At 30.5% G+C, this 13,403-nt stretch overlaps 2 protein-coding genes and 1 pseudogene across 2 annotated transcripts; 1 reads left to right on the top strand and 2 right to left on the bottom strand.

The window, feature by feature from the left end:
• Nucleotides 1–793: 793 nt before the first annotated feature.
• LOC105617922 lies at nt 794–3,569 on the bottom strand. Its single transcript, XM_012199457.1, has 6 exons — nt 3,494–3,569; nt 2,983–3,219; nt 2,562–2,750; nt 1,479–1,902; nt 1,051–1,327; nt 794–919 (listed from the first exon to the last, which is right to left on the bottom strand). The coding sequence occupies exons 1-6, from the start codon at nt 3,567–3,569 to the stop codon at nt 794–796; spliced, it is 1,329 nt and encodes a 442-aa protein (XP_012054847.1).
• Nucleotides 3,570–6,807: 3,238 nt separating this feature from the next.
• On the top strand, nt 6,808–9,754 carry LOC105617828. Its single transcript, XM_012199379.1, has 5 exons — nt 6,808–8,226; nt 8,319–8,399; nt 8,475–8,719; nt 8,811–9,196; nt 9,390–9,754. Exons 1-5 carry the CDS (start codon nt 6,808–6,810, stop codon nt 9,752–9,754), a joined length of 2,496 nt encoding a protein of 831 aa, XP_012054769.1.
• A 3,033-nt stretch (nt 9,755–12,787) lies between these two features.
• LOC105617827 overlaps nt 12,788–13,403 on the bottom strand; it is a 1,121-nt pseudogene continuing 505 nt past the window's right edge.

Below are 13,403 nucleotides of genomic sequence, written 5' to 3'. Positions count from 1 at the left end.
TTCTCGAAAATTTGATTTCTCCAATATTTCCCTATGTATTAGAAAACCACCCCTATTTATTAAAAAACCACCCCTATTTATTAGAAAACGATTATCGCCACCAGGGATTAATAATTCACTTACGTGCAAGACTGATTATGATAATATTGCGACGATATCATACGACGCTGATAGTGCTACGACGAGCAAATCAATTGTACAGATAAATGAAGAAAAGTCGCATCTTAAGCAAAAAAAATCAAAACCTGAGAACAAAATTCTTGTGCAGGTAAATATATAACTGTGCAGGTAAACTTATAACAACTTTTTTACTTAATAACTTTTACTTAATAACAATTAAAAACAATTAATGATATTATATTAAAGGAACTGAAAGAAGAATCTAAAAAGAAGAAACCTAAAATATAAAGTTTAAGTTAAAGGAACAGTTGTTAGGAATTTTTAAGAAAATATTCCCACTATTTGCCATCTCAAATAACAATTATTATTATTCGTTTAAAAATCTAAAACACAATATTGTATAACTTATAAGATGTTATCTTGATAAGATCTTATCTTGATAAGAAAATTGATAAGAAAATGTTCTTGATGATATAATTAGAGAATCAATTTTAGATCAGAATAAAATAAAAGAAAAAATAAATTAAAGTTATAAGTTATAAAGTTAATTCCATTATAAGTAGTAAATTATTTATATATCTGAGAATAAACAGAAAAAAACGTAATATATTATACATTCCGCGACTCAAACAGCAACAAATTGTATCAATTAATAAATAAAAAAGATCAAATATTAATATGTTTTATGATTAATACATTCCTTTATTGCTTCCAGCAAATCGCGTCTATCTTTTTCGTGCTCAATACCGATCTCTATCAAATCGTTATCCATAAGTGTTAGAAATAAGTCAAAGTCTACCTAAAATAAAATAAAATAGATCGCATATACTTAAAAATTATGCTAATAAACATATATTAATTATAATTGCAAAAAGAAACACTATCCTTGTACACTCTCTAACAACTCTAATATACATTCTTTCAACATACTTCCTGTTCAAGAAATATAGGGATGTGTTGACTCAATCCGAAGCGTTTCAATACCATGATCATTTTCGTCTGTGGCCAATTCAAAAGCATTCCCTTCGGTGGCGTTTTGCAACGCGGTGGTGTTGGGGTATTTTCGCCAAATACATTCTCCTCGTTAACATCAGGGGGTACGTTAGGCGATTTGACAGGGCTGAATTCGGGTGTGAATCCCAGAGTGACGTTAAAATTGCACGAGAGATTTTTTATGTCGAGATCGACAGGTCGTACTGATTGTAATCTATAAAAACCGAATTTGTTTCATTAAATATTATCTTGAAATATTTAAATATATTAAATATATATCTAAGAAATATTATTTTAACAGACATTTGTAGAGAAAGTATTCTGCCTTCAATAAATAATTACTAAATTTGTAATTGCCTTTCTACCTTTGAAATCCAGTTGGAGATGATTCAAGCTCATCCTCGTCCGTCGCCGAACTCTTTTTCAAATTATTTTCATCGTTTGCATTTTCATTTAAGGAAACGTCTGATTTTTTTATAAGACTGTCCTTTTCAAAATCTGCTTTTGGAAACGTGAATACATCATAGGTTAAATTTGGTGATATTCTGCTAATTTGCTTATCGGATTCTACCGCAAATCGTAACAAATGCAGCTTGAGTTTTTCTCCTTTATTTTCGTCATCATTTGAAATAGAACGATCTTCTGTCGTACTGTTGATATCTTTTTCACTTATGATTTCGATGTTATCTGATGTATCATTCCAATAATCATCTATGGCCATTTCTTCGTTCGCCAGAGTGGCTATTTCCGGTACTGTGGAATGCTTCATCATAATACGAGTGTACCCATCTGCGCTTAATACATGAATTTCTTTAGACATAGTTTCTTTGCGTTTTACATAAAAGATAGATAAAGGAAAAAATAGCAAGCATAAAAAATACAATCGGCAAAAATAGATAATATTTTTCTTAATATGGTCTAATTTTGCGATGTAGTAGAAAATTAAACTGTAGCGTTTATCAAATTTTTAGTTATGATAAAAAATATCCTAAAATATCTTTAAATATTTTTATTTTTTCTTCAGTTTAGATTGATGTATCTTTTATTAAATTTTTATAATTCTTAGTACGCATAATGAATCATTCGTATCTATTAATTTTTAACACTTACGAGTATATAAAAATTATTAAGTGATTTTTACGTATTCTGTAACATCTTTAAAATGTATTTGTAAAATAATGCAATATTGAAAAAAAGAATAGAGAGCGTTAGATGCTCCTAGTATTTTAAAGAAAAGAAAGTGCAGGAACGAATGATTCAATCGTGTGTATTAAGGATTAATTATATATAATCATGATTCTCTCTCAATCTCTCTTTTTATCACGATAAATATGTTTATCAATTTTGCATAACACAATTGAAGAAATGGATGATAACTGTAAGCTTTATATTACATAAGTCATAAATAAATTGATTGAGGAATTTTTATATAAAAAAAATCATCTAACTGGTAGTCGAAGACGGCATGCCTAATTCCAACAATCTTAAGAACAATTCCTTGTCGTTTTTCATGGCAGCCACGCATAATGGAGTAATGTCATCGTTAGCTGTGTTTGCTAACGCGTCCGGACAGGCGTTGTACACCGTTTCGAACATCTCCTTACTGATCGCAGCAGCTAATCCAAGGACCGACATGCCTACAGTAATTAAAATAGAAAGAAAAAATTCTATTTAAAATAGCGTCACAACACCGCGTTGTCAGTTTCTTATTTCAAAATTTTTTATTTTAATATTTAATTTGGTAATATGACTTTTACAAAATAATTTATTTTCTAAAGCTTTATAACAAAATTTTTAATTAATCATCTTAAAATTTTCATTTGGATACCAAGAATTATTAACTGTAATCGTAATTATTTGCTTGCTTACCAAGATAAGTCATTTGATTAACGTCGGAGTTTCTCTCTAAAAGCAATTTCACAGTGTCGATATTTCCATTACGAATTGCTTGCATCAATGGGGTCCATCCAAATTTATTCTTTCTATCTATGACACGGCAGTTCTCCTTCTGGTTCAAAATTTCTCTTACAATACCGAGACAACCGTTCGCCGCGCTTATGTGCAGCAGATTCTCATCATAATTATTTACAGCGTTCAAAGTGTATCCTTCAAGAAAATTTATACAAGTTTATTAACATCTTAATTAACATCTTAAGTTTCGTCGTTACTGAAGCCGATCATGCATATTTTCTTTAAAAAAAAAGAAAATTGAAACCAATTCACGCGTTTCAGTAAAGATACATGAACTTTTATAAATTAATCAAAATTTACGTATCGAAATATATATTACAAATAATTATTTTAAGTATTTGTCATTAAATAAAAAATACAATAATTAATTAAAAATTATACTTTGCTAATTGATATAATTAAGGAGAACCTTGTTTCTGCATCGCTGCGATGACTTGCGCCTCCACAACTTTTTTAGCACTATCGTACGACTCTGGTTTTAACATTTTTTCTCTTTCGATTCTTATCAAGCGCACTAAAAAATTTCATTTACAACAATTGAATTAATAACTTTCTCTCTAAACAGTAAAGCCCGATTAAATCTCATAACTCGTTATATTCTGAAAAAATTTGTTGTTACGTTTATATTTATTAAACAAATTATTATAACACTTAGACATATTTAGAAAGCAGTTCTGACTTCGCTAATTGTCCAGATAACACTGATCTCTATTATTGACTAAATATTGTCATGTAATGTATGTCGCTTGCTGATGAATGTTTTCTTTTTTTCTAATGTTTTTTTCTAGTTATCAGAAAAAAGTAGTGAAAGAGAATGATCTGTATGTATAGTACACAAAATCTGACGAAAAGGCATGCTAACAGTTTCATAATAAATCTATTATGCCATGTCGATGTAAAAAGCTCATAAACGTCCCAGTGACTGGACATCTATGTCCGGAAATTTACACAAAATTTATTATTATTAATTTCAAATGCTTTTTTGACTACAGTATTATATAATTAATTGTAATCAAAGATAACAAATTATAATATTATATTTTAGAAAACGTTTTTGAGTTGAGTAATAATAAGCTAAATAAATAAAGTTTGTGTAAATATCCGGACATAGATACATGTTCGGTCACTGAAATGTTTATTTTATTATTAAACAAAATTGGATATAATTAAATCTTCCATAAAGTGAAACCAAAATTATTAGTAGCAAGCTTTAATATATTGCTTTTCAAGGAGAAATTTTTTAATTTTCTTACAGTTTTTAATTTCATTTAATACAGAAGAGCTCGATAGAAAAACATTTTATTTAAATCCAATCTAATAAAAATGCACTTTATTATTAATTAGACAGAAAAAGAGACAGCTGAGAGAGAGAGAGAGAGAGAGAGAGAGAGAGAAAGAGAGAGAGAGTCTAGATATAATTAAAGATATAGACATTATCGACTAATATAACTTTATCTACTGTTGATATAAACATCCTAACCGATCGTTTATAATGATAAAAATAATTTTAAATAAAATTCAAACATACACAATATAATAATATAAATCTATAATATTTCTTGGTGAAAATTTTCCTCAGAATTTTGATACAAATTTGAACTTTTTAAAAAATTATTAAAAAAGTCGAATCTATAAACATTTTTTAAATAATGTCAATTCTGATATATTCTGAGATCCTAAGATTTTTCATTCTATAACTATTTTGAAAAGATATCTTTAATTTTTCAAATTTTATAAGATTTTATTAGAAATAATAAAATGAGAATTCTTAAAAATCTTAGAATACTTCAGAATAATGAAGAATTCTAGAAGAAATGTGGACTTTTTCAGCACTTCTGAAAAGTAGTATTCTAATTTGTATAAAAAAATCTAAAAAATTTTTTTTAAAGAGATAAAATTATTTAGAGATTTTGAAAAATTCTGAGAAAAATTTTCAACAGTTATCTATAAAATATCATATAACAATAATAAATTATCAAATTAATTTATGACACTAATCAATATATTTAAATTTTCATACAACTTTTAGCATTAATATATCTTATTCAATTACAGATCATCAATCGAGATTCCATATAATTGAGAAAATAAAATTAAAAATGAAAGAAACTGTCGAATATGCTGAATCAGGTATTGAGTCACTTTATCGTAGCTATTTATTTTCAGAGAGCCACATTTGCTCGACGGATGGATTAATTAGGAACGCTCAAAGCAGTATAATGAAATGCGTGACGTGACGGCTCGCACCGCCCGGGCAGGGCCACTCGAAGACTTGGAGGTCCCTCTGGCGGTATCTTTCCCAAGCGGAGAGGTCCATCGGGTGTACTGGATACGCTCCGGGATATGCTACGTATCGCGCCGCCTTGGGGTTAACTGCGATTCTACTGTGCATCGCCGTCAAGGTATATCGCCGATGTTCGTCGATGATGAGAGACGGGATATGGCGAGCAGCTCCGACCGCGAGAACCGTCCAATCGTAGGAAGAGTGCTCGAGGTCGCGACGACCCTCGGGAACACTGCACACCCGCGCACCGTCTCGCCTTCCCGTCTCTCTCGTGAGAGCCGTCTGACCTGTAAAAAAATCGCACTGTCAAGAGATATGTATCTTTAATGTAGATTCGCGAGATTCAATCCTTGAGGTCACTTTCAGATGAACCGCACAGTTGCGATATGGAATGCTGTCGTTTAGACAGATATGCAGAGACATATGTCTTAAACATATCCCGCGACATGACACTTGTTTGCATCTCATTGATATTCATGTGATGCAAGCTGCGAATTGTAGCTCTTGACGTTACTTGTATAAGATGTTTACATTTTCCGAGTCAGATCGTACTGGAAAGCCTTCTAGTATACTGTAGAGATAATTCTGTTAATATTTATTTTCATTTGCAGGAGGAAGAGGAGTAGGAAGAAGAGGAGAAGGAAGATCTTATAACATCCAGCCATTCGTTTCTAAACAACAGAGACGATTAACAATGACTGGAGACCGACTGCGATTATTATAATACAATTTTATCTATGTTGAGACTAAGGTTTGTTTGATATTTGACAAGTCTTATCATATTCATGATGCAATGTATACCTTGAAGCATCCAAACAATTTTTTCAGATCTGCCTTTTCCTCCATTATGCTGGTTCTGGGAGTATTTACTTCAATTGGAAATCGCTCAATTTCAGTAGATATATTCATTAATCGTGGACAAATCCCTTATATATTTTTTGCATAAGAACAAGAAAGGCATGAAAACAAAATGGTGATAGATTAGTGATGTGCCTTTGTCTTTGGTATTTCAATTTTACTATGACAGTAAGTACAATATTAAGAAGAATTCGACTAGTTAAATCATTTCTTCTGATCATCCTATTTATGGGATAGCATTTAAAAAGTTTTTTCTCCATATGTATATAGAATCTATTAAAAAATTGAAAAGATGTTTCATATGGAGAGAAAAATTAGAAAGTTGATAAATAAATATTTATTATTTTAATTTTTCTCTCCATATAAATATTCCATATGGAGCGTTTTTTCAAATTTTAAATAATAATACAGAAATAGAATGATGAGAAGAAATTTTTAGAAATAGTATAATGATCTTAAAATTTAATATTCACGACAAAATTGATATTTTTTTTTATAGGGAATGTCTTGACATATTTCAAAGGAAAAAAGTATATGTGATAAATATAAATTTCTTGATTGTACAGCTATACATACAAAAGATGGATAGCTCCGAGTACGAAATGGTCAGAAACATGACTCTTCTCTTCTTTTTTGAACGATTGATGGACAAAGGTGGTCCACGTACATTACACGACCTAAGTTGCCAGTTCGGGGCTAAAGGATTCACGAAGGAAATGCGTCAAATAGCGGGAGGTTCGCAAAGTGGCCTTAAGAAATTTCTAGCGCAGTATCCGGCACTTTTTCTGATCGACGGCGAGTATGTATCCGTCAATACATTTCAACCAATCGTGGAAGAAGAGAGCGGAAATAAATCGGGTAAACGCGACTATGCCCGCGAGGCCGTAGAATACTTTACTAATAAGCTATTACAATATGGAGTAGGTACCGAGGTGCCTATTAAAAGTCTCTTGGGCCATCGATCGCAAGCCTCGCCGGAAGTCAGGCATATATCCGGTCAGCACTATAAAGAATTTCGTGATTTTCTCATGAAGTATCCCGATGCGTTCGTAGTCAGCGAAGATAATGTAATATTGAAACAATATGAAGGTATGAAGCCGGAGCCCTTTCATGAACTGGAGCCAGATATTCCGATAGATCCGGATGTCACGGCGAAACTATTGGACTTTTTCTGTATATGCATCGAGCAAAAGGGTCCGATTCTTATAGATCAGTTATTTAATATGGTCAATGAGAAATTTTCCCACGAAAACTGGACGAGTATATTCAAGACGTCGCAGGATCTGTCTACTTTCATAAAAATATTCCCAGACGCTTTTCACGTGCAAACGAATCTGGTGACGTTGATAAGCCGACCGAAATCTTCCGTGATGGAACCTGCAGTCGCGAAAACAAAGATTTCAAGCGGCCATCAACGCAATCAGAGTAATAATGTAGCTCACACAAACAATGTGGTGCCGATTATTCCGCCGAGCAAGATCCAACTCACTCAACCACCTCTGGATCAATTGGAAAGTGTCTGCAATAACACCACATCTCAACCTAATTCGTTACAGAACGCGTGCACATCACCTGCTGTTGAAAGCAATAATAATTCACCGCCCGTGAGTTTGCAGCACCAGTCTCTGAAACAGAGATTTAATACGATCGTTATGAGAACTCTGGCAGATAATACAGAACGAGATCGCAGTCTGCAAGCCGCCCAGATGGGCGACGCGTGGAAATTGAAGGTATTACAGCAGACCAAGGTGATAGCGACTTTGCGGGAAAGTCTTCAAGTTACAGAAGATATAATAAATCCTCGAAAGCCTCCGCCTGACGGCAAGGTAGTCATTTCTTTTGATTGCGAGGGCATAAATCTTGGTGTTAGAGGACAGCTGACTCTTGTACAAATCGGTACAATGAGCGGTCAAGCGTATGTATTCGATTTGGTCACGTGCCCGGGCCTCATTCAAGCTGGTGGTCTCCAGAAGTTATTGGAACATCCTCATGTTACTAAGGTAAAAATATACAACAATATATGATAAAAATACATACAGATATTAATTTATAAAGGGTCTTCGAATATATAAACTTGTGTTCATTTTTGCAGGTGATTCATGATTGTAGAAATGACAGTGTCAATCTATACAATCAATTTAATATTACGTTAACGAATGTTTTTGACACACAGGTACTTAATGTCCTTTTTTTTATATAGAAATAACGTATCATCATAAATGTAATATGAAATGGCAATCTTTTATAGGCTGCGCACGCAGTGCTTCAGTTTCAAGATACGGGGAAGCCTGTGTACAAAGTTAAAAATGTTAATTTGAACACTTTGTGCGATCATTATGGTGCTCCGTGTAATCCGCTAAAGGAACAATTGAAAAATATTTATCGTAAGGATCAACGTTATTGGTCTCGACGACCTATTACTCGCGAGATGCTAATTTATGCGAGTAGCGATGTTTTAAGTCTCGTACCTCAAGTTTATAATGCTATGTCTAGGTGTGTTATCTTATTCGTAATTTTTTCGTAAATAATTAATTCTTCTCATGAATAATAGATTAGTACAAATAATTTTGTTTGTTATTGACAGACTTATAAAGCCGGAACAAGAAAGTCTTTTTGCAGAGCTTTGCGAAGAACAGATTCAAATGCACATAAGACCGGCAATTGTAAAAGCGCGTAAAAAGCAACGAAAGATCGCGACCGAATTATCAGATTTGAAAAAGAGAATGGAAGAAGCAACGAGTAAAAATATCGTACTAAGTAACCGTGAAATTCGGCTTCTTCGTTATTTGGATCTTACCGAAGATGAAAAGGAAAAGCTCAAAGGAAGTTATAAAGTTGCTAGAAAATTGGAAAAGCTAGAGAACATGGGCCAGGATAAAGTTGATAGCAGCGATGACGACGACGACGATAAAACGGATGATCATGAATATCAAAGTTTGGAAAGCTACACATCGGAAAATTCTCATTCTGGTAAAATATCACATTTTAAGTTAAAAAAAATCACTACTTAAAATTATAAAGAAAAAAATATATATTGTAAAAAATATATACATTTTAAAAATATACATTTTATATAATTTTTAAAATTATGAAAATATGGATTTATATTTTTGGCAATTTTGTATGATAAGCATAGTTTGAAGATCTAAAAATTAATTTTTAGGTGGCATATTGTCGCCACGGAACGCCGATACTCCAAGTCTAACGGAGTCAATGCAAATGATGGATGAAATACTCTCGGACGGTCGGATGGATAAACTGGAGAAGATTGAGAAACTGGAAGCCATACTGTCAGCTGTTACAAGCTCCGCGACTGACCAGCTTTCCCTCAACAATGCGGATTCATCGCCTATCAAATGCGTCTGTACGTGTCAAGAGGATAAGACCGACAGTCCGCGAACGGATCGTCAAGCTGGAACTAGTGTGGCTTGCCAAACGCTTAGCACAGGTGATATAGTATTTACTAGAGTGTTTGTCAGCGAAGAGGAAAAAGAGCGAGTAAGATTATTGAATTCGCCAAAAAAGTAGGTATTACAGCTGCTGTGAAAGTAGAAAAGTTGCCATTTATAGGTTTTTTTATAAAAACGGAACAATTGCATAAAAGAATTAAGTAGTTGAAATTTATCTATTTTATGTAATATATATGACAAGATTCATAGAGCAGAACTGGCGAAACTCGAGTTTTCTGACATGTCTGCTACTTTAAAAAAAAAGTGTCTTAAATGGATAGGCCTTGTTGTACATGCCTTTCTAGATCTGACGATATAATCATCAGATTTTTGGAAAAGGATTATTAATTTTAATATGAGGAATTATCCGCTTGAAGATTATCTTTCTTTTACGAGTGTTTAAGAAAGACCGAATCGTTTTAGTTACAAAAGTAGTATCAAGTTATAAGCGCTAATAAAGTTTTATCAGCAAATTTTATGATTTTTAATATACAACTTGTGGCTTTTTATGTTTGCCTCGGGATTAAGATGCTAAAAAATTTTTTTTAATATTGTCTCTTTAGACAAAACATATACATATATGTACAAATATCAACAGAAGAATCATGTTTATAGGTAATGATTACTGATGCTCTTTTAATAGCGTTGCGAAATTAACAGAATGCATATCTCATGCTTGCGAAATATTTTTATGTATGAAGTACTGCATTAAAATCGCTAATTTTTTAGTTTTGTGGCCTAATTTATGTCACTTATCAGAAGGGACGAATTGTCGGCAGTGATAGAGCATAACAGCAACTATCAAACAAATGCTTTTTCTTCACAGGATTTAAGCTTACGCACGCGAAATAAACTTATGCAGACTTCTTCCTTACATCGATTACAGATATAACTTATTTTCGTATATAGCTATACAAGTGCCAATTTAATATAGAACATATACAATAAATGGATTGATACATTTTATATTTCTATTTAATTACGTGCTTAATGAATAATTATGTCCGCACTTCCAGTAAATGGTTAATAATCTGATAGTATTAAATAAGATAAACGCATTATTCGTGTCACATAGATCTGCATTTATACTCTAATAACATATCATTAATAAGTAAACTGCCAGAGAACATGGGGAAGTGACAATTTCGAGAGATCTAAATAAATCACTGTCATCGTAAATTGTCAGTGTTTTTAGTGCAATACTTTACACATGGACAGATAATATACATTTAATATCGATCATGTAATTCTTTTTTAATATTAAAAATACTACAAAGATATAGTAGCCGAAAGACAAATTAAGCGAATCATTGATACATTCTCATTTATTATTAATCGAGAGGCTCAACTAGTATCAAATTGTTCGACTATCTCGTATATATTCATAAAGTATGCTAGAAGCTATTGTAGTATATATATCTATGTTTTTTTGATCTAATCAAAACGCCGATTAGCAATATTTTTTATAAAAATTCTTGAGAATATGAGACAAGTACATCGGATGTATTTTAATGTAGATGTTTGATTATTATATTTCGTTATATTGAAAAGCAAAATAATAATACTAGAGACATCCTTATTGGTGGAGAATGCGTAACTGTGTTGTTACTAGAAAGTGCAAGTTTAGTTCATCGCAGAAATAATTTTGATATTTGAATTATTGTTCTGGCAATTATTTGCGTGCGTTTATATCAGAATAATTTTGCATGCGTTTATACTAATATGAATAATATCTTTGATATACAGAAATTTTATTTGTGAAATACTCACCTTCTATATACACATAAATTATATTTAGGACGAAAATTCAAGAGAATATAAATCTCTTATAAGAATGTATAATTATGCATCCTTAGACTTGGGTTCAATTTTATTCATGTTGTAGTCTCTTGGATCTTTTTTTAATTCTTTAGTATATATTAAATTTTTATAAATATATAATTATTAATTATTAATTATATATTTATAAATTTTACACATACACAAATTTCTCTGTATATTGATAATCATTCATATTTTTATCCCTTGCACTCATATATTTATTTTCGGATAATTGCCTATGGGATTATTAAGAATTTAAAAAAATTAATTCTTGTTAACTTAAATTATTAATGCATTGTTAATTGTGGATTCAATAAATATAAAAGAGAAAAATTATATTTTTACTTTTAGAAAATCAACAAAATTCAATCCAGTTTATAAATGAGATGAGTGCTGAGGATTAACAGAAGAATTGTATAATATTGTTTAATGATGATATAGTTTGCAGATTTATTGATTGGATTTTTGATATTTAGTTCGTCCTGATTTTCAGAAAAGAAAATGTCTTAATGCCATTCTTTTTATTTATTAATATGCATTTTCTTTTCTAATTATCTGGGTGATATTCAATTTTTACTAGCGATATTTTAAGAATGGACTAAAATGATATTATCTGAATTATTTTATAACGCATTTATATCAGTCAAATAGTAATTATATTAAAAAACAAGGAACGTTACAAAAATAATTATACGAAAGAATGCTGATCCATATAATTATTAACAATGACTAATTCGTTGCATACAGATGCGAAGTAAAGTCTAAAATGGATATACGTAATAAAGAATATTACAGAAAAAATTAACATGTTCCTTTATTTATCTATCCCAGCCATTTCTAGCTATTTAATTCTATATTGCATCTATATTGCATCTATATTTGCATATATGAAATATTCGAAAAGAAAAGAATATCAAAAATAACAAAAATATATTTTTTTTAATTATTAAAAATCAATATCTATAGAAAACTCATTTTACAAACATGAATAATATATAAGTGAAAGCATTACATTTATGACAAATTTTACAATTTTCTACACATGTATACAAATAAAGTACATGAATAAAAACATAATCTGCATGAATATTTATAATCTTTATTTACAAAATATAATATGATTATCTATAAATTATTTATTTTCACTAGTTAATTAAATGACAAATTATTTTTTTGAAATCATTAACAAATTATTTTTCTGAAATATTAAAAATAAATGTATTAAAATGTTTATACTTATAGACATATTTCTTTTAATACTATATCCATATCATACATTATCGAAGAGGGATTATAATCGATTTGGTATAGTAAGTCTCATAAATGGAACAACATATGTCTCCACCGAAGTGCATTTCAAGAAATATCTATTTGCATAGGTTGTATAATCTTCTAAACATAATTTAAGTTCCAGCGAACTTATATTTTCATGTGACAATAAATTTATAACACCTAGAGGTATTTCACACGTCGAAAACATGTCGTAATATGATGACGGATTACAGAAGTTTGCATCAAACATTACAATGACAGAGTTGCCAGCAATTAAAGTTTGTATTAATCGAAAAAATAAAATGTTTTCATTTTCCTCTTTAAGTATGATAACACCTAATGACTTACGAGTATACAATACTTCTACCGTTTCATTTTCAATGTGTCCTTGTATACTTTTATAAAGATATGGAAATTTTATCCATCTTTCTATTATAGCTGTTAATATAAATTTGCTAAAAATGAAAAACGAAAAGATAATTGTTATCAAGATAAATGAATATATATATGTATATATATATATATATATATATATATATATATATATATATATATATATATAGTATATATTATATATATATAACTTAAACTTTGTTTATAATTACTACTAATTATACGTACGTTAGTTTTAGTTA

Source organism: Atta cephalotes, assembly GCF_000143395.1.
Source record: "Atta cephalotes unplaced genomic scaffold scaffold00014, whole genome shotgun sequence".
In the NCBI taxonomy this organism is placed as follows: domain Eukaryota; kingdom Metazoa; phylum Arthropoda; class Insecta; order Hymenoptera; family Formicidae; genus Atta; species Atta cephalotes.
This window is presented reverse-complemented; position numbering and strand designations above follow the sequence as displayed.